Source organism: Cololabis saira, chromosome 19 (assembly GCF_033807715.1).
Source record: "Cololabis saira isolate AMF1-May2022 chromosome 19, fColSai1.1, whole genome shotgun sequence".
Lineage (NCBI taxonomy): Eukaryota > Metazoa > Chordata > Actinopteri > Beloniformes > Belonidae > Cololabis > Cololabis saira.
In genome coordinates this window covers 20121426-20144227 of record NC_084605.1, presented here as the reverse complement: position 1 = coordinate 20144227, position 22802 = coordinate 20121426, and the positions used below count along the sequence as shown (strand labels likewise).

The 22802-nt window shown below is 42.3% G+C and overlaps 1 protein-coding gene across 1 annotated transcript; it reads left to right on the top strand.

Annotated features, from left to right (window-relative positions):
- Positions 1–1010: 1010 nt before the first annotated feature.
- On the top strand, positions 1011–5834 carry pts (6-pyruvoyltetrahydropterin synthase). The gene is made up of 6 exons (XM_061708043.1): positions 1011–1205; positions 2089–2168; positions 2284–2306; positions 2414–2470; positions 5156–5226; positions 5317–5834. The coding sequence occupies exons 1-6, from the start codon at positions 1117–1119 to the stop codon at positions 5438–5440; spliced, it is 444 nt and encodes a 147-aa protein (XP_061564027.1). The 5' UTR covers positions 1011–1116; the 3' UTR covers positions 5441–5834.
- The last annotated feature ends 16968 nt before the right edge of the window (positions 5835–22802 follow it).

The window sequence follows — 22802 nt, the reverse complement described above, 5'->3', positions numbered from 1 at the left end:
CCTTAGCTCTCAAGAAAGGGGCAGAATAATCCCCTGAGCAGGGTCCACCGGGTGATCAGAGTAGTCTACCTCTGACTCCTGAAGAGGAACAATAAAGAAGAAAAAAGATACATAGGGTGATCTCTGATTAGAGATCAAAAGGGGGATTGTTATTATGATTATAAAGAATAATTTAAAATCAAACTGAATATGTAAACTGCATGTGCTCACTAATCGAATCTGTGTATGTGTTGAAACTAAGGTGCATTCTTCTGTCTTTTCACTGAAAGTACCATGCTGTAACAGGCACGAGATAAGAGAGGCCCCCAGCAATAAACTAAGGGGGGCCCCAAGCCACCCCCTTTCTCAAGTGTAATAAAACTTTCTCAAGAGAGAGACCGGCAGATCTGGCGGGACGATTGACCAAGCAGGCTGCAGGAGCGCTGCTCTGCCGATCTCACTCATGAGGCCTACTTTAATTCTATCCCAGTCTTGTGTCTTTTTATTTACCTTTTCCAGCTCAATTAAAGAACCCGGGGTGATTGAATTCGATCACAACACTAATAATAATTTTGATAAGACAGAGTGGAAAATACTAACTACAAAGAGTGTCCACTATGGGTTATTTGTCAGGTCGTGGACAAGGGGCAACCAGATCTTGTCAAATTGCGACTTTCTTTTATTCAAACAAAATCGTATTTTTTTCAAGGTGAAGGGTGTTTGTCATTTCTGTGAGCCACAGCTTAAATGTAGGAACTTCCCTTTTCTTCCAGAAAGTCAATATTACTGTTTTGGCTGTAATCAGACTGTAGGAGAGAAGTTGGTTATTTATCTTTATACGAGTATAAAGCTCTTAAACCGTTACTTGTCATTACTTTATGTGCTTAAATGACTATTAAACCAGAATTTGCATCTGTTTTTTTTTTTTTGTTTTTTTTTGTGGTTTTGTGACCAAACCAGAGCGGTGTTGGGGCTCCATGCAGGCGGGTCATGTGACCTGCATCTCGGCCTGACTTGGGCCAATGACGGGCCACGTGGGTCACGGGGGCCGGAGCCGTGGCAGCTGCCTGCAAGCTTAAATCCTCTCCCCTCGGCATCAGATTCAGCACCTTCATTCCTCCTCCTGTCGTTTTAATCATGACTGACTTGTCGAGGGTGAATGAAGCGGAGCGGATCTGCTTCATCACCCGAGTCCAGAGCTTCAGCGCCTGCCACCGACTCCACAGGTGAAACACTGCTCTTTGGCAAAAACAAGACTTCTTACGGCACATTTGTGTCTCTAATGTATGCCGAATGAAACCAACCATCACACGGAGTTGTGAGGTTTACACAAAACATTGTGTCGGCGTCCTTTTTCGTGTTGATGGAGTGGATCATCTGAAAATGGTTGTATTTTGAACCGGGATTTGCGTTTGGCTGAAGCATGACGGGTCGGCAGAAAAGGCGATGTAAACAGTGATGAGGGCAAGTGGAGAGATGGACGTTACATTTGTGCATAGTTTACAGATAATATGTATTACGTTCATGATTACACATGTGGCTTCCGCGTTTTTTTTCGGGACTTTTTGTTGTGTTTTTTCGCAGCGTGTCGACGCTGAAGAGGCCTTCAAGTACATTCGTAAAAAGTAATACTTCTTTTAATGGCTTGGAAAATAGGGAAGAAAAGTATTTATTCTCTGTCATTGGTATCCAGTGTTTTTTTTTTCTTCATTACAAGCACTTTTTTGAACTTTAATTTATTTGCATGTTTGATTTAATAGCCTGCAAATCTCTGGAGTTTAATTGTCATTACATTCGTCACTATTTTGTACGAATTATCACTTCATTATTAAATATTTAACTTCAACAGGCATAAAAGAACACTTGTTAGTAGAATATTACCATTTATTTGTATAATTTTCAAAAAAAAAAATGTGTTAATCATTTACAAACCTGAGATGTTGTAGTGTGTGAGATGTACCTGAAGGCAGCATGTGTCAATAACCCTGGTCTCCCTTCACCTTGTTTGACATGCTGGATTTAAAATCACAGATCAGAAACTTTCATCTTGGCAGTGAAGCCTCAAAACACAGCAGATTTTTTATTTGTTGTGTATTTCCATCTGATCAGCATCCACCTGAGCGATGAGGAGAATAAAAAGGTCTATGGAAAGTGCAACAACCCCAACGGGCATGGACACAACTACAAAGGTTTTAGTTTTTTTACTGCTCCCTCATGCACCTTCTGTTATATAATCCATTATTAATATGAAAAACAAATGTGTGGCTGTCATGATCAGTTGGGGCTTTCTCTGTTGCTCCACAGTGGAGGTGACTGTGCGTGGAAAGGTGAGTATCAGACACTTTAATGATGAATTCAGGACCCAGAAAACCAAGCCAGCGATGAGCTGATCTTATCAGGAACACTTTAAACCTGTAGCCTATCCTGTTTGCAGATCGATCGTGTCACTGGCATGGTCATGAACCTGACTGACCTAAAGAAGTGTATTGAGGTAAGACTGTCTCAGCCCAGCTATCTTTTTGTTAATGGATGAAACAGATATAAACATTACTGTCTAGAAAGGAAATATTCCTGGTTTAGATTTTACAAGACAACCTAAACCAACCTTAGATTTAATTATGTATTTTTCCCAGAGCAATTCTGTGTAGCGATGCAACTCCAGACCACATGGGGGCAGTACACAGCAACCGTTGTTGTCTAAGATGCAACAAAGTGCACATCTAGTTTAAATTTAAAAAAAAGCAACCTGTATCTCAGGACGTGCCGGACCGTCGCCAGTCATTACCACAGTTCTCTTTAGTCAACTCATGTGTACGCTGAGCTTTATGCCCCCATGTGGTCAGAGCGAGTATTGCTAAACAGGTTGCTTTTAATGTAAATTCGGCTATTTATATTTTATTATCTGTCATGTTTTAGTTTGGAGCTTATGTTTGATCTGGATTGTGTTTTAGAGGAAGTGTGTGTTTTGTCCTAAATTGGATGGGATTTATCACTGTGATCATGTCTGGGGAAAAGCTATTAATCATGTACACTGTTGTATGAAACATCATTTGTATCCTTTCTGTAACAAAAAAGGGCTTTTGGATCAAATTTGAAGAAGAAAAGATAAAAGCCACATTATGTAGTATAGCAGTTTTAAAGTTACGAACAAAGCTGAAGATTGTTTGGGAAAATATAAGCGTGACACCGGGTCACATTCATGTCCTGCTCGAGCACGGAGGACCTAATGTTGGCTGAAACTTGACTACCATATTTTCTGGACTATAAGCCGCATCCGCTCTATTTTTTAAAAAATAATTTAAAAAAGATATACAAGCCGCACCTGCATACAAGCTGCATCCGCTTTATTTAAAAAAAAAAAAAAAAAAGAAGATATGCAAGCCGCAGATATTTGAACTGTAAATGATGTATATGTTTGTACCTAAATAGATCTTTCCTAACAGTGTCTTTTAACACGGCAGCAACTTTGCTGATTAAAACGGGACACAACCAAGAGAAAATAACCAGTATTTATTTATCCATTTATCTGTTTGAAATCTGCTTCTACCTACTTCTATCTGCTAAAGAAGAAGTAGCGTATTCTTCTTTGCATTTATTTTGTCTTAAGCCGGGCATACACTGTGCGATATTTTGAATCGTATGAGACTGCCCCATCTCACACTGCACGACTAGATCGCGGAGTTCAAAAGTTCAGAGCCCACGATTTATGTTCTCACACTGTACGAGCCGATGCTCGGATGCGACCTGTCTGCTCACACTATACGATCATAATCCTCCCGTCGGACCTCTGTTACTGGAACTCGAGGCTGGTTTTGGGGCCAAACGTGTGTACTGCCCACCCGATCAAAGGTTATGGGATCCTTTATTTTTTTATAATTTTATTTTTTTATATATATATATTTAAAAAATCCCAAAATATCTGTACCGTTCCTGATTGGGTGGTCACTGCGCATCATTTTTAGAAACAACAATGAACGCATACCGCAAAAGATGTGTCTCGCGGAGGAACCCGACGTCCCAGCAAAATGAAACGGAGAAAAAAGAGTTGTTCCGAACAGTACAGCACAATGATAAAAACGAAATCACATTATGGGCGATTTTTATTATTTCACTTTAGTTTATAATTCATCTTCATTGTGGCATCATATAACACTGTTTTAGTCATTTTTGTGCACTTTATATTCATATATTATATATTGTATTTTTCTACATATTTGGGAAGACGAGGTTGCGCCAACATTGTATGACGTCAGGTTTGTTTACATCAGGGGCCGCTGTTATTGGTCCAGCGCGATCACGTGACGCGTCCGAAGCGCTCCTCGACACAGGCGCCGCTGGAAATAGTCCCGCTATTAAAATAACGATCTTGAAAATACTTCCCAAAAATCTGAGTTCAAACTTTTATCCTATGCTTAACATAAATAGCTATTTTTTTTAAAGTGAAAAGAATTTACACGCAGGAGGTGGGAACGAGATGAAACGAAAAGGTGGGTGACCTGACGGCCTACAGCAGACAGCGCACACACTGAAGGCTGATTTATGGTTCCGCGTTACACCAACGCAGAGCCTACGGCGCAGGGTACGCGGCGACCCGCACCGTACGTGGAAATGCGGTCTTTTTTTGCTATTAAAACATGATTTGTAATGTGAATTTGCAACACTTAAACTACAAATAATAGTTTTTGAGGTGACATCAGAGATTGCGCATGCTCTCTGCGAAAGGATGAGGCAAATCGGGTCGCAGCACTGCTTCAACTGTGCGATGCCTTCACGAGGAGCGATCAGGATTTCAAACATGCTTGATTTTCTTGCGACCTCACGATTTGTGATCGGGAGCTCGTCGTGAGGTGTTAATCTCTCGTCGTTACCCCACGTACACTGCACGAGGCACGAGCAACGATTGGGTCAAAATCGGGCCCGATCAAAAAAAAGTCGCACGACTGGAAAATCGGCTCAAAACGAGCCGATAATCGCACAGTGTATGCCCGGCTTTAGTTTTGATTCTAATTCCAGTTATAGCGCCCCGAGCGGTGGAAGAAAAATCCACCTTTGTATAAGCCGCATGGTTGAAAACCTATGAAAAAAGTAGCGGCTTATAGTCCAGAAAATATGGAATACAGAAAATACTTATAGTCCAGAAAAATTCAACTCGTGATGCCCCCCCCCCCCCCGACAGGAAATCATCATGGTGCCGATGGACCATAAAAATCTGGACAAGGACGTCCCGTACTTTGCCAATGTTGCCAGGTGTGTAGCTTTCTGGGCTGATTTGGTGATCTTCATTTTATGAACTGGATATTTTCACTCGGCTGAGCTTCTTCTTCTTCTGCTCTCCAGCACCACCGAGAACGTGGCGGTTTTCATTTGGGACAACATGGTGAAGGCCGTTCCCCCAAACCTGCTCTACGAGATCAAGATTTACGAGACAGATAACAACATCGTCGTGTACCGCGGGGAGTAAAAGCCTGAGTTGCCCTGAAAGTGCCTTTAACCTTTCCTGTGACATCATCGTTGTTACTCTCACATTCCAGAGGTGGCGAAGAAAATCCAGACGTTTAGCATTTTTGGAGACTTTATATTCTTGTAAAGGTCCCATGTGGATTGTCCACTTGATTTCTGCTTGTGTAGCTCGTCCGAGTGGATCCCAGAGAAAACGCTCTTGAAACCCAGAGACAATCCAATATGACGCCCTATTTTTTTTGCCCCATTTATAAGCCCATTTCCATTTGTGGGGTTTTGGGGTAGTTCTTAGGGGAAGAACCTGAACGGGGCATGAACGCACCCTATGCCCATCGCTTCTTATTCATATAATGTCGCATTTGTGGATCAATAAAGAATTAATGAGTAAAACTGAACTGCATTTAGTTATTTATTTGCAGTTGACAAACACTGACAATGATACATGGTTTTCTAAGTCGGTGGATCTTACTGGGTCGTTACTATAAATCAGGTTCCTCGAGGGCTTCAGTCCTGCGTGTTTGGATGGCTCCCTGATTTAAATGAATTTCATTAAAAGACTTGTGCAGACCTTGATGACAAGCTGATGGTGATCTGTCCTGTTGAAGCAGGGAACCATCTAAGGCTTCGTTTACACGTAGCAAAAACGGTGGTGTTTTGGCCGTTCGTTTACACGAAAACGAAGTTCTGAAAACTCCGGCCAGAGTGGAGATTTGCAAAAAATCCGTCTTAACGTTTGCTTCTAAATAGAGAGAAATGGACATTTAGGACATTTAGGCTTCAGAACGTCACATTATGCGAGAGAAACGTCACCAGCGTCATGTGTGTGTTTACAATTTGTTTGGCCACCGTCAATATTTTCTTGTATTTTACCTGTTTTATATTCTAAAGTCACACTTAAAACTAACGCCACTTCTCTATCACTCCAAACGAAAGACTCTCGTTCCATCTTGGAAATAACTGGAAGTTACTTGTGTCATTTGTTGACGTTTTTTTCCAGGATTCCGATTGGCAAGCATGACTTTATCTTCTTGTTACACTGCCCCCTGCAGGTTTGGCTGCTCATAGCGCCTCTTAACAGCGTATTTATGCGGGTTCGTGTAAATGATGGTAGTTTTCAAAAAATATCCGGGGGAAATATCTGTTTTTGTAAATACGACTGTTCTTCAAGCCTGGTCCTCAGGGGCCCCTCTCCTGGATGCATGCATCCCTCTCCTGCACTCCTGATTTAAATGATTGGATCACTGTCAGCTGTTAATTCAGGTGTACACCTGTCTGACATGGTTTAATGATTTGAACCAGGTGTGATGGAGCAAAAGTTGGACAGTCCTGCTACAAATGGAGATGTGGTTGCTGTCAGACCGGAGGAAAGAAGGACTGAGGAGATTGATATTGTTACAACTGCAGCATTCTGGGTTTCATCCAGCACCCAACCTAATGGAAACACATCTTATATCTCCTGTTGGCCCCACAACGAATGTTTACCGGGTCATGAAAAGTCCAGTCTTGCTCATATGTGGTCTGTATGACCCAGAGATTTAATTTCATTAATATCTGGTAGTAATTATATCAATTCCACTTATTGATTTAATATTTTTCATCAAACATTTTTGACTGACTGCTAAAAATCATAAAACTTGCCCAAAGTAAAGACAATAAATTATTTACTCTGCATTTATGGGACAGCTTTTGGCTTTTTCTAATTAAACCTGGACAGTAATGTTTCCTTGCATTTGAGTATTAAATGTTACACTTTTAACGCTTTACTTGCTTCTCAAGCTTCTGCTCCCATCTTGCCCCTGTACAGGGGGTTCTGCTAGTCGGCAGGTTTAAATGTTATTTCGTCGCAAAACACGTTTTTAATCAAATGTTTTAAAATGAAGTTTCATTTTACATTTTATGTTTATTATCATTAAAGTGTTCATTAACTTTGTCTTGCTCAAGTCTGTTCAATCATCCGTTTTGTTTTGTTTAATTTTTTTTTCCAACACATTTGAAAATAGTATTTTACTGTTTTTATTTGAAATCATTCATTTACATTTTATTTATTTATTTTATACTTTTGTCAGCGGATTCCTCCAATACAAATTAAAAGGGATTTTACATACAAAAAAAACTTGAGTTTATTTTGGAAATATACTTGCATGAATATTTAGTATTTGTGGGGTTAGTTTTGTATGTTTTATGATTTAAGTCTTCAGTCGAGTTTATTTGTTGAAGGTATTTGACCACTAGAGGGCGACACGCTCCTTTTGGGAAAGTTTACACATCCAGCAGCAGGACTTTCGTTTAATCTGCATGACCATAAGCACAGGTATTGATTGTTGTGTTTGCTGTCATTAAACTAAGATAGTTTACTCTGTTAGGTGTTGGTTCATTCAAAACTCAAGTTAAGCAAAGAAGCTGAGTAGCTGAAGTGACAGCAAACAAAAAAAACTCCAATCATGCATATATTTCTGTCTTTATACAATTATCTAATATGTACACAGCTGTCATGGATGTGAGGTCTAGTTACAGAAATATAAACAGTACAAGTTGTTTTCTGCTGCACCGTTGTCATGGAGATTGTGGCGCTTTTGTCGCCACCTTGTGGTAACTCGAGGAACTGCAGGTTTTCTGACTCGCTCAGAGACCGGCAGAGGGATGTAGCCTCTCTGAAACACTTTAAGTCCCCCCTTGAGGCAGCAAATCACTCTCGACCCAATAATGGTTAAAAACCACTTCTGTAATTCAGAAGTTACATTAAATAATTTTCATGATATCAGCAGCCTTAAAAAAAATGTTGCACTAATCTGAGTAAAAACAGGTTGCAGTTTCCTAAACAACTGTCCCCCACACAGGATACCGTCGGATGACTTTAGTGTTCGGTAGCATGGAGGCTTGTGGGGCCCACAAGCACATGCTTCATAACAAGGGGCCCCTTCTTTTATGTGCAAGAGTTGTAATCTTTATGTCAAAATTCAGCTGCCAAACTCCAACCTTTAATTAATCAGATTCCATAAATGTGCGTCATGCACAGGCAGACGACCCGCCGCCAACAAGCCGAGACGAGAACCATCACCTCTCATCCGTGAATCCAGATCAGCGTGGCTCTTGTTCACCTCTTTCTCCACATCTGATCTCAGATCTGTGAGACAGCCAGCTAATAAACGGTCTTCTCGCAGCAAATACAATAAATCAAACTTTAATTACACTGTGAAGTGAGGCAGCTCCATCACTACTGTTAACAGGTAAAAGCCAGTCATTATCTGGCTGTATTATGGGAAAGCATTTTTAACTCCTCCGTCTGATCCCTTATTACGTTTTCTTTCATCTTCTGACAGAAGAAGCTTGGGGCTTTTCTCTCTTGTGTTTGTAATCAACAGCAGCAATTGTCTATGCAAATGTAAATATTTGTATCCCTTAGATGTAAACTGAAACCATTTTCTCGACTAAACAAATGTAGTCAGATTGGTTTTGTCAGTTTACAGCGTCTTTAACAGCTGTTGGCGTTCTCCCAGATGTGGCGCACTGCCAGAGATGAGGTTCACCTCAACAACTCCTCTCCGAGAACAAGTGGCCTGTGAACAAACGTCAACATGATGGATAACAGCGTTCACTTGAGGCCATTCATTGTTGAGAAGCTGGCGTTTGAAGTGGAGCACTGGGGTGAGTATTAAAGTATTAAACCCCTATGTTCAAACGGCGGTGATTTAAATTAGATAGATAGATAGATAGATAGATTGCTGAAGAGGCTTGGTCGGTGATTTCTGAGATGTCAAGCCTCACGCCGATGTCAGAGAGCCAAACACGGTCAGGGAGAACCAGCAAGGTGTTAACGTCCATCCCCTACGTTATCATGTATCATAAAGTTGTTTACGTCATTGAGGACCTGCCACTGTTGGCCAATAAACACTGAGATCTGGCTCCTCCCCCCCTGTTATCCCCAAGAAAACTCAAATCAGTGACCCGGGAAACAACTAGTGAAGCGAATGTGTTGGGGGGAGGTAGGGCTGTGCGATTAATCGATTTTAAATCTAAATCGGATTTATTAATCAAAATCGATGTTAAAAAAGGAAAATCGGAAAATCGATTTTCCTTTTTTGCAGCTGGCTGCATTACAGACAGAGCTCGTCTAGTCATCTTTGGTCAAGAAATTTGTAAATGTTGTCACTTTACTAAACTCAAGGAGGATTTACAGTATCTTTCAATTGCACTTCATTCCCAATAGGGAAATTTGTTTGCTATTTTTCTTTAAAAATAAAGATAAAATATTTTAAACAATTTATTCCATAGTCTTTTGTAGTTTTAACAAAAAAATCGAAATCGAAAATCGGGTTTTCAGAGAGAAAAATCGGGATTTTATTTTTGTCCAAAATCGCCCAGCCCTAGGGGGAGGTGTGGTTTCGGCGTCGTCTGGGGTCTGGTCTGGGGTGTCTCTGGGCTGTGCGGTGGACAGAGCCGCCAGAAGCCGAGTCCTGCTACGTTCGTGGAACAACATCATCATTCTTTAAAAATACGTCTGAATGAAAACATGTAAAAATCTATCGATTCCTAATCTATTAAATCTGAACTGGAGAATGTTTCCAGGGTCGCGTCTCACACAGGTGGGACGTCACCTGAGATTACTTTCTTTTTTTTTTTCTTAGTATGTGAATTTCCTTTGTTGTGTCCACATATTCAGGTACAAGAGTGACATTTCAACTCATTTCTTTTGCATTCATTAAACATTGGTATAATATACAGTATACAGAATAATGTCTTCATTATTTTTACTCCATACAAAAAATTCAAAGAACGGTGCAGCTGAAGGTTGCTCTCAGGCAGGTGGGATAAATAAACGATCTCTTATAACGATGAACTTTTGTTCACCCAAGATATAATATTTAGTTAGAGAAGAGGGTTTGTTCATATTTTTCAAATTATGGATCTGCTGGACAGTCCATCCTTTTATTTTCAAGCAAGTGTTGGAAACATGTTACTTCAACCTGCCAGAAAAATGTTCTTTTATAATGAACACTGTTGCTATTGCTTTTTTTGACTTTCTGAGATAACTTTCTGATTGTGTTCTTATTAAAATGACGTATTTATCGACGCGTCGGGGCACCATAAAAAAAAATCCTCCTTTGCCTCTTGATAATTTTCTCGTTTTGCTTGTTGTTGATTATTTACAATCAGTGCACATTGACGCTACTCTTCATCTGTCAAGTAGTAGTAACTTATGACTACTGCAACACTTTTTTTATTTTTAGGATTAATGAAGTGTTATAGAGCTGTAACCCTGGAGTCAGCGCTCTCATCCTCGTTAGGGTGAAGTCGTACGGTGTGAGACGTCTTATAAAACCGTGAAAAATCATTCATTTACAAACAGCGACTTTTATTTCTGTATTTCTTTTCATACGTAACAAATACAACTCCAAAATTCACCGTTCTTTCAGCGCTTCTGGTCTCCATGGCAGTTGGAGGGATTGTCCTGCCCCGGTTTCTGTTAAACTGTCCTCCATGTCCCCACATCGATGCATTCTTGCTCTTTCTGTTTCTCGTCAGTCAAGAACGAGTTTGATAAAAGCCAGAACAGACGAGTCGGAATCCCGGCGCTGAGCTGAAATAGTCCTTCAAGCTGCAGCGTTTGGCAGTAATTCTGTCCTCATCCTGCAGCATCTGTCCCCTTCACTCATGAACTTGACCCCTGAGCTGGGAATAAAGACCCGACAGCCCATAATCAATATTTCAGGCTTGTTTCTTGTTGTGCTGTCGCGACACGCTCAGACAGCCGCGTCACATCAGGGCCCGGTGGGTGTTGTTTCATGGAACGATAAACAATCGAATGTCTTCATTTCTGCAGCACAAAAAAGTCACGTAGTGTTTAGCCATTTCATCGGCTAGCATTAGCTAGGCTGACCAAACGTCCTCTTTTCCCCGGACATGTCCACTTTTTAAGTCCTGTCCGGGGCGTCCGGGGGGGTTTTATAAATTGATGATAATGTCCGGTGTTCCTTGTGTGTGTATACGTGTGTGCGCCCCCCCCCACGGTTATCCTTGTTTGGTTCAGCGTGTGTGACGTAATCCCCGAGAGCCTGCCTTGTGGGCGGAGCTCCAACACTCAACAAGGAAGCAGCAGACAGCGGCAGTGTCGCTTACCGGGCACACGCTCCCAAGATGCCGAAGCGAAAATGCAGCTTCACAGATGCACTGAAAACAAAAACCGGTCGGGACATATGGGAGGCTGAGGCTGAGGGGGGCATTTAGAGTCATCACCAGAAAAATAGCTTATTTGACAATTTTCACCTGTCTCAAATAAACTTTAACTTGAAATAAGTAGTAAAATCTGCCAGTGGGATTTATCTTCTTATTACAAGCAAATAAATCTTGTTCCACTGGCAGATTTTTCTACTTATTCCAAGTGAAAATCTACTTGAAACAGGTGAAAATGTTTCCAGTGATGAGTCTTGTTTTAAGTGTAATGAGATTTTTTTTTTACTAAAATGAGACATTTTAACTAGAAATATGACCAATATTCTTGTTAAGATTTTGAGTTTTTGCAGTGATCCATTATTACTTATCCTGTGAAGGACAGAGTCATATTGATAAGTTCAGAAACCTGTTTTTTATTGTTGTGTTTTGATGTATTTGATGTAAGCCCAGTGGATATTTAAAGCTTACAGAAGGCTGCATTTAACTGCTGCTATGTCATTCCTGCAGTATTTCTGCAGGTGTTTTGGTCAGTGCTATTATTTGTAATATATTATATTATTTGTAATCAGCACAAATTATCTGTCCCCATGTGATAAAATCCACCATCCCCCCTGATTTTTTTTCTACAATTCGAGTACTGACTGTAACTGTTATTATTTTAGACATAATAAAAAAGTTGAGTAACTTCTGAGAAGCCTATCTGAATTTCTGTCTTTGAGAGATATTATTTTGTAATATAACTCAATATTATATCCATACATATAAACTTTAAATATATTAAAATTATAAGGAATCTTTGAGTAAACTGCGAGTATCATTTAAGTAGGCTATCTCGTGGCCGGGCCGAGTGTCCTCTTTTTTGAAAATCAAAATATGGTCACCCTAGCATTAGCACTAGCTGTCTAGCCACGGCAGTGTCGAAAAATGAAAACTTTTTTAATGGAAGCAACGTCTGTGATGTCACCCGGGATGCTTTCATCGGATACATGCTAGCTAACAAAATTTTTTCCAGATGCCGTTAATGCTAACGAAAGTTATCGAAAGTAGCTAAACAAAGGATAGCACTGGAGGCTGCGGCAAGCTAAGCTGCACTAACGTAGCCATTTTGTGGAAACAGCTGCCAAGTTTGTTTGTTCGTTTGTTCCAGTTGTCCGTTTTTTTTATTTACACTAAAAAACAAACAAGAAAAAACAGTCAAACTAAACAGTAAAACAACAAAGTCAGTGTTTTTGCAAATGACCTGATTTCGATCAGGTGTGTGCGTGTATGAGTGTGCTTACGTATGTATGCATGTGTGTGGTGTGTATGGGTATGATGGTGTACTACAATGATGTTTTTTTAAGTAGAGGAATGCAGCCAAAAATAAATAAATAATTAAATGAATAAGTAAATATAGCTAAATAAATAAATAGGGTTTACAAGGCGGAGTCATTAATGCAGGAAGAAATGAGAGTGAAAGGGATGGGGGGGGGGGTGCGCCAGGGCAGCACCTGTCTGGACGGCCGAGCCAGTTTTTAGTTTTTTTTTTGTCCGTTTTAAGATCGCCCAGAAATGGGTGGAGTCAGCTTCTGCTAATATGATATCACTCAGAGCCATGAAAGAAAAAAAAGCATATAAATCAGGGGTGTCCAAAGTCGGTCCTCGAGGGCCGGTGTCCTGCATGTTTTAGATGTGTCCCTTTTTTATAAACCGTGATACAAGGAGCTTGGTCATCAACAGAACTATCCAGACTTTGATGACAAGGTGGTGACGACCGTTAATTAGAATCAGGTGTGTTGATGCAGGGAAACAACTAAAACATGCAGGACTGCGGCCCTCGAGGACCGACTTTGGACACCCCTGCTTTAAATGCACTCTTCAGAAGACCGGTTCATGTCATGAAAGACAGTTTGTCCGGCTGTTTTTTTACAACCCGTCTACAAAAACAGCTTTCTTAGAGATTTAAAAACCTTTGGAGACATACATTTCTAAAAAGATCCAAAAAGATAAGATATCAGTAGAAAAAACTAAAACAAATCCTTCAGAAAGTGTACCCGGGAACTAGAACGGTGATCCGTGCTACGAGCAGACGACGATGACGGGCAGCGCTGACGCGTCGCCTCACACATATAAACCCAAACAGAAGTGCTACTCCTGACCTCCATTACAAGGTATCTTCAGGTGGAGGATAAATTAACTTTGACATACAGTACATTTTTCATGAGCTTGGGGTCAAATTCTTGAACTCTGCACCCCTGCTGACATCCGCCGGCTCGGTGCTCCGCAGAACACGAGGCAGAATCCAGCCGTCATCTGATCCCGCTACACAATGAGCCTGTAAAAACCCTGACTTCCCACCGCCAGCCCAGTTTGAAAAGAGAAAACCTCAGCAACCTGCGGCTTTCATATCCACAAGATGAAACACGATAAATTACCCTCTGCTTTCATTTATTTCCTCTGTTGCCAGGTAAACATATGATTTCGTGCATGATTTCCTCCCGCCTCCAGCCAGCGGATGCCACAGATCTTTAGCGAGCAGATGAAGGACTGACACATTGACAGATTCAGGCAGACGGGTGCAGAAATTAAGCCCTGTGGGAGGAGTCGGCATCTCCTTATGATATGATTTTATCCTCTTTAAGTCCTCATGAATAATTAGAGTTTAACAATACTGGTTACGCAGGTTGTGATGACAATAGCGGCGGTGGGAGTGTCCGGTCCAAAAACACAGGTGCAACCTGTCTGTTTGGGTTTCAGCTCGTCTTGTAGTTCTTTTTCTTCCGGTCGGATCAGCAGCTCGAGAAGTCTGCATCGGTCCTGTCCAGGGTTTAAAGAAGCCGTGTGTAAGATTGGAGGTTCAAATATCCCAAAATAACCCGTAAACAGCAAGTGGGTGAGAAGACGTGCAGAGTGCAGCCACGTCACAAAAGTGATGACTGTGTTGTTGCTGAGATATCTACCGGGTTGGCTAAATCACGAGCTTTGAGCCGGCCAGTCTCGAGATACCAGCTTCTGCCAGTAGCCAATTAGTCATATTAAGAAATCATTTAATCTTTTATATAAACTGTCCTGGCGTGGTAGAAAAAAAATCACCCCCTCAGAGTTGTCATGGATGTGAAATCAAACGATTGAGACCAAAAACGGTCAAAAACGGAGTAAATATGTTTATTTCTGCTGTAAAGTTGGACATTTTTAACATGAGAGTCGATGGAGGTTGTCACTTATGCAGCCGACCACTAGCGGCCAGCCGAGGAACTGCAACGAAGCCCCTTATGTGACCGAACCTGGAAAAGTTAGATGGTTGGCGCCTGGTTTTGATTCATGATACAGTGTTGATGAGCAGGAACCGTCCTTAGGTGGATCAACCTTTAATGTCCTCATACGACTGGAGTGTGGAGGATGAATTTACATATTTGGGATTGTATTTGAAGCATTTACCCGACTATCTACATTTCATCTATGCTAAATAAGAAATGAAAGCCATATTTAGCCTATTTCTGGTGTATTTCTAGTGTTTTAGTCGTCAACCTGTGTTTTTATTCTTGAATCCCGAACCGGACTGTGTCTGGACTGTATAAGAAGAATAAGAAGAATTAAAGCTGCAAGCAGCAATGAACGGGCCCTCGCGCGTGCAATTTTCACCAATAAAGGTCAAGAACTCAAAACCAAGTCCGATGACACCACCCACGACTCTCTATGTCAAACCATTCAAAAGTTATAGCAGAAAATAGGAACTATCCAATATCGACCAATCAGAAGAAGGGGTGGGGCAAATTTGCACCAATTATGGGCAAGGACTCAAAACCGAGTCCGATGACACCACCCACGAGTTTCTATGTCAAACCATTCAAAAGTTATGGCAGAAAATAGGATCTATCAAATATTGCCCAATCAGCTACTAGTATCACTTCCTGTTTAACGTTGAAGTTTGACGCGGCGCCATGGCCACGTGATTTCACGAAAACTCACGATTTAAAACATTTTCATCGTTAACGTCTTTTGTGTCTCCTGAGCGAGTTTTATGTCAAACGGACGATCCTGCTAGGAGGAGTTTGTTAAATTACGACACATGAAAATGGCATAAATTGCGCCAAAATTACACGATTAATTCAAAATGGCCGACTTCCTGTTCGGTTTCAGACATGGCGCCAAGAGACTTTTCTTTAAGTTGCGACATGATACAGATGTTTACCGATTTTCGTGCATGTATGTCAAACCGTATTGTGGGGCTTGAGGCACAAAGTTTTCTTGGGGGCGCTGTTGAGCCATTAGGCCACGCCCATTAATGCAAACCATTAAATATCCGATTTTTCGCATCAAAATGAGCATAGTTGAATATCTCAAAAACCGTAATAGCTAGCATAATGAGACTAAAATATGTTGTAGTACAACGCGTCCCGGGTTTTTCATTGTTGTAATGATGTCTGTACGATAAACCGTTGCCTAGCAACAAGCGTCCAAAATAAAATGGAATTTTTTTTTTAAATTGAAAGTTAAATATCGCAAAAACTGTAATAAGTAGCATGATGAGGTCGTACGGTCCTTTGACTGAGAAAAAGTAATGCCCATCGAGGCACGATGGAGACGCATCCAATGATGTATGCCATGCATGGGTCCACGTTGCGGTTTGGGCCGCATTAACGGACGAAAAAAGCTTGCCGAATAATAATAATAATAATAACTAGAAAATTTCGGGAAATTTTGATATGGGCATGCCCTACTGCCCATTCGTCCCCTCTCGCTGCTTTGGTTTTGGGCTGTAGTGGTTGTGTTTAGGGTGGTTCTATGTCAGTTTGAGGTGTTTTTACACTTGTATTTCATTCATTCCTGTGCTCCCAATAGTTATTAATGGGGCGCGCTTTTTGGCATCTAGCGTTGCCACGGTAACGCTTTTGACTGAGAATAGTAATGCCCTTCGAGGCAAGATGGAGACGCATCTAACGATGTATACCTTGCATGGGTGCATGTTCCGGTTCAGGCTACGTTAACGGATAGGTTTTTTTTTTTCACCATGGTACAAAACCCCATCCGAATGAATGGGGCCATTTGGCCTGGATTTTGACATAACATTTCCTTAAATGCCAGCTTCATGAAATTTGAGTATGTTGAAGTCCACAGCGTGCCGAGTCAGGGGACATTTGTACGATGTCTCTACGATAACCTGTTGCCTAGCAACAAGCGTCCAAATTCAAACAGAAATTAAAAAAAAAATTAAAGGCCAATATCGCAAAAACTGTAATAATTAGCATAATGAGGTTGTACGTAGCGTTAGGGACAATCGGGCCGAGTGTTTGAAAGTTTGAACGATGTCTCTACGATAAAGTTCGACCGAGCAATAAGCGTCTGAATTTTTGCCTTTTTTTTTGCTTTTTGGCATCTAGCGTTGCCACGGTAACACTTTTGACTGAGAAAAGTAATGCCCATCGAGGCACGATGGAGACGCATCCAACAATGTATGCCATGCATGGGTGCACGTTCCGGTTCGGGCAGCATTAACAGATTGTTTATTCACATGGTCCCCCATACAAATGCATTGGTTTTTGTTGCCATGGTAACAAGCCCCATAGGATAGAATGGGACAATTTGGCTTTAATATCTCAAAAGCTGTAAACGACAGCGTAATGTGACCTCAGTATGTTGTAGTCCACATGAAGCTGAGTCTTTTAACGTTGGAACCAAGTCTCTGCGATACCGCGTTGCCGCGCAACAAGCATCCGAAGTTCCGTTAGCATCAAAATGAACAATGTGGAATATCTCAAAAACCGTAATAGCAAGCATGACGAGACTAAAATATGTTGCAGTACAAAGCGTCCCGGGTTGGTCAATGTTGTAATGATGTCTGTACGATAACCCGTTGCCTAGCAACAAGCGTCCAAAATAAAAGTGATTTTTTTTTTAAATTGAAAGTTAAATATCGCAAAAACCGTAATAACTAGCATGATGAAGTTGTATGGTCCTTTAAAGACTATCGGGCCGAGTGTTTCAAAGTTTGAACGATGTCTCTACGATAAAGTTTGGCCGAGCAATAAGCGCGGGAATTTTCGCCTTTTTTTTTGCTTTTTGGCAACTAGCGTTGCCACGGTAACCCCTATTATGGAGAAAAGTAATGCCCATCGAGGCAAGATGGAGACGCATCCAACGATGTATGCCATGCATGGGTGCACGTTGCGGTTCGGGCCGCATTAACGGACGAAAAAAAGTGCGGAATAAGAATAATAATAACTAGACAAAATTCCCGGGAAATTTTGAAGTGCCACGGACTACTGCCGGATGATCGCGGGGCTCGATACTGATCAATATACTGATTAATATGACATCATCCATGACTCTGTATGTCATACCATTCAAAAGATATTTGACTATAACGTATCAGCCAATCAGAAGAAGGGGCGGGGCTAATTTGCACCAATGAGGGTCAGGGGCTTGATACTTAGTCATTTGACACCACCCATGACTCTCTATGTCAAACCATTCAAAAGATATTGGACTATAACGTATCGACCAATCAGAAGAAGGGGCGGGGCTAATTTGCACCAATGAGGGTCAGGGACTCGATACTTAGTCATTTGACACCACCCATGACTCTCTTTGTCAAACCATTCAAAAGATATTGGACAATAACGTATCGGCCAATCAGAAGAAGGGGCGGGGCTAATTTGCACCAATGAGGGTCAGGGACGCGATACTTAGTCATTTGACACCACCCATGTCTCTGTATGTCAAACCATTCAAAAGATATTGGACTATAACGTATCGGCCAATCAGAAGAAGGGGCGTGGCTAATTTGCACCAATGAGGGTCAGGGACTCGATACTTAGTCATTTGACACCACCCATTACTCTGTATGTCAAACCATTCAAAAGATATTGGACTATAACGTATCGGCCAATCAGAAGAAGGGGCGGGGCTAATTTGCACCAATGAGGGTCAGGGACTCGATACTTAGTCATTTGACACCACCCATTACTCTGTATGTCAAACCATTCAAAAGATATTGGACTATAACGTATCGGCCAATCAGAAGAAGGGGCGGGGCTAATTTGCACCAATGAGGGTCAGGGACTCGATACTTAGTCATTTGACACCACCCATTACTCTGTATGTCAAACCATTCAAAAGATATTGGACTATAATGTATCGGCCAATCAGAAGAAGGGGCGGGGCTAATTTGTATATACAAATGTAAATATTTATATGTATAATAATAATAATATACATATATATCCAATGAACCTGTTCCCAGCAGGACTGGGGATCATGTAAGGTCAAAAGGTCAGGGTTCAGATTTCTCCATTATCCAGGTTATATTACATGAAGTCTGTAATGACTGTGTCATGTGACCAGGTCTGGGTCAGTCTAATCAGCACAGCTGTGCTCTGGTTGTTAGGGGCAACAAGAACCTGATACAGAGGGAGCGGGAATGACAGCTAGATTTTCGGTTGTGACAAACCTCAAATCCCTCCACTTTGCGGTCAAACCGTAGCTCTTAGCAGAAAAATGAAAACATCGTGAGAGACGGAGAACCCAGAACATTCTGTCAATCTTATTTTCATTCAGATATTCCTTAAAATGTGTTAGTAACGGCAATTCGAAAACAAAAATGAGATTTTTTTTAAGAAAATGTTTTTTAACATGGGAGTCAATGAACAGCGAGACAGGAATTGGCGCGTCTGATGGGCCCCCCGTTACAATTTTGTGCACACCACGCCTGTCAAAGTCACATTTTATAAATCACAACACCTATGTCTATATTCTGACCAAAAATGATCTGCCTACCTTTTACGGTTTGGCCGTGACCTCGAGTTACAAATAAGAAATCATGTTTTTTTTTCAGTGTAACTACACTCTAGCAAACTGACTCCCGTGCTCTAGATTTGAAAAAAAGTGATTTCCAGACCTCGCTTGAGGGCTCATATCTTGAAAAGTGTACATTTTAGGAAAAAACAGTCCGGGGTTTAGAGAGAGAAGAGAAGTTTTCCTCCGTTTTGAAGTTTGAATGACGTTTCTACGTGCAAGTATGAGAAAGATACGTGACTCAGAAAAAAGGTGATTTTTTTTTTTTTTTAACCTCCTCCCACCCACAGTGTGAAATGCTGCCCCATACAAATACATGGGAAAATCTCCCCATTAGTTTGGAAATTTGGAAATGTTTTTGCACTTCGTGCAAAAACTATTCGTGCCATCGTTCTGAAAATCCACAGGACTGTAGTTAAATTCAGGGCCTACAACTTTCTAAATCGGTTCATAATTTTTCGAGTAACGGTGTGCGAGTGGTGAGGCCCCAAAGTTCACGCAATGCGTTCCGGATGGGGCAAAAAGCGCACGTTTGTGCACGTTGCGCAAAAACGTGCACGCCAATCGCTTATAAAAGTCATACCCATCGATTCCCGATTAAGGCGCACGTTTCTACGTTTTTACTTTTCGCGTTTTCTCAAAGCTGCGGGACTAGTTACGCGCCGAAGTTTTTACGGAAGAATAAAGAATAAATAAATAAGCCTGAGCAATAGTATGAGTGCCTCGTGCTGTGCACGAGGCACTCCTCCTCCATTGAGCTTGCGCAGCTCAATGGAGGAGGCGTGCCACGTGGCGCAGCCGTGGCACTAATAAGCCTGAGCAATAGTATGAGTGCCTCGTGCTGCGCACGAGGCACTCCTCCTCCATTGAGCTTGCGCAGCTCAATGGAGGAGGCGTGCCACGTGGCGCAGCCGTGGCACTAATAAGCCTGAGCAATAGTATGAGTGCCTCGTGCTGCGCACGAGGCACTCCTCCTCCATTGAGCTTGCGCAGCTCAATGGAGGAGGAGTGCCACGTGGCGCAGCCGTGGCACTAACTAGACAAAATTCCCGGGAAATTTTGAAGTGCCACGGACTACTGCCGGATGATCGCGGGGCTTATTTGCACCCATGAAGGTCAAGGACTCGATACTTAGTCATTTGACACCACCCATGACTCTCTATGTCAAACCATTCAAAAGTTATTACAGAAAATATGTAATAGGCTAATAGAACCGCTAACAAGACCGCTAACGGGATAGCTAACAGAACCGCTAACGGAACCTCTAACGGGATCGCTAACTGAACCGCTAACGGGATCGCTAAAGGGATCGCTAACGGGACCGCTAACGGGACCGCTAACCGAGCCGCTAACGGAATCGCTAACCGAGCCGCTAACAACCGCTAACGGAACCGCTAACGGGACCGCTAACAGGACCGCTAACGGGACCGCTAATGGGATCGCTAACGGAACCGCTAACGGGACCGCTAACGGGACCGCTAACGGGATCGCTAACGGGATCGCTAACGGAGCCGCTAATGGGGTCGCTAACGGGACCGCTAACAACCGCTAACGAAACCGCTAACAGTACCGCTAACAGAACCGCTAACTGAACCGCTAACGGGATCGCTAACGGGATCGCTAACGGGACCGCTAACCGAGCCGTTAACGGAATCGCTAACCGAGCCGCTAACAACCGCTAACGGAACCGCTAACGGGACCGCTAACGGGACCGCTAACGGGATCGCTAACGGGATCGCTAACGGAACCGCTAACGGGACCGCTAACGGGACCGCTAACGGGACCGCTAACGGGATCGCTAACGGGATCGCTAACGGAGCCGCTAATGGGGTCGCTAACGGGACCGCTAACAACCGCTAACGAAACCGCTAACAGTACCGCTAACGGGATCGCTAAAGGGATCGCTAACGGGACCGCTAACGGGACCGCTAACCGAGCCGCTAACGGAATCGCTAACCGAGCCGCTAACAACCGCTAACGGAACCGCTAACGGGACCGCTAACAGGACCGCTAACGGGACCGCTAATGGGATCGCTAACGGAACCGCTAACGGGACCGCTAACGGGACCGCTAACGGGATCGCTAACGGAGCCGCTAATGGGGTCGCTAACGGGACCGCTAACAACCGCTAACGGAACCGCTAACAGGACCGCTAACAGAACCGCTAACTGAACCGCTAACGGGATCGCTAACGGGATCGCTAACGGGACCGCTAACCGAGCCGCTAACGGAATCGGTAACCGAGCCGCTAACAACCGCTAACGGAACCGCTAACGGGACCGCTAACGGGACCGCTAACGGGATCGCTAACGGAACCGCTAACGGGACCGCTAACGGGACCGCTAACGAGATCGCTAACGGGATCGCTAACGGGATCGCTAACAACCGCTAACGGGACCGCTAACGGGATTGCTAACGGGGTCGCTAACTGGACCGCTAACGGGATCGCTAACTGGACCGCTAACGGGATCGCTAACAGGACCGCTAACAGAACCGCTAACGGGACCGCTAACACCAATAACACTACCATCCCATAATAAACACCTACCATCCCATAATAACACTAACATCCTATAAAAACACCTGCCATCCCATAATAACGCTAAAAACCTTAAAAAAACACCTGCCATCCCATAATAACACTAACATCCTATAAAAACACCTGCCATCCCATAATAACACTAACATCCTATAAAAATAAAATGGGGATCATGTAAGGTCAGGGTTCAGATTCCTCCATTATCCAAGGTAAAGTATTATGAAGTCTGCATTGATGTGTCATGTGACCAGTTCTGGGTCACATGACCCGGAAGTATGGTAGTGTATATTGTATTGGAATGACTCAGCTAGTTTTTTGGATTTGACAAGCCTCAAATAACTTCACCTTGTAATCAAACTGTAGCTCCTATCAGAAAAACAAAGACATCGTGAGAGAGACAGAACCCGGAAGATTCTGACAATCTTAATTTTATTCAGATATTCCTTAAAATGTGTTAGTAACGGCAATTCGAAAACAAAAATGAGATTTTTTTTAAGAAAACTTCATTTAACATGGGAGTCAATGAAGAGACAGACAGGAATTGGCGTGTCTGTTGGCTCCACCGTTAAAATTTTGTGCACACCACGCCTGTGAAAGTCACATTTTATAAATCACAACACCTATGTCTATATTCTGACCAAAAATGATCTGTCTACCTTTTACGGTTTGGCCGTGACCTCGAGTTACAAATAAGAAATCATGTTTTTTTTTCAGTGTAACTACACTCTAGCAAACTGACTCCCGTGCTCTAGATTTGAAAAAAAGTGATTTCCAGTCCTCGCTTGAGGGCTCATATCTTGAAATGTGTACATTTTAGGAAAAAACAGTTTCGGGTTTGGAGAGAGAAGAGAAGTTTTCCTCCATTTTGAAGTTTGAATGA

What these genes read in the sequence shown, in the direction of transcription:
- pts (XM_061708043.1), top strand. Translation starts at nt 1,117, where the DNA reads ATGACTGACTTGTCGAGGGTGAATGAAGCGGAGCGGATCTGCTTCATC. An exon ending in GCCTGCCACCGACTCCACAG is followed by an intron (nt 1,206 to 2,088) that starts GTGAAACACTGC and finishes CCATCTGATCAG; the next exon opens with CATCCACCTGAGCGATGAGG. An exon ending in GCATGGACACAACTACAAAG is followed by an intron (nt 2,169 to 2,283) that starts GTTTTAGTTTTT and finishes GTTGCTCCACAG; the next exon opens with TGGAGGTGACTGTGCGTGGA.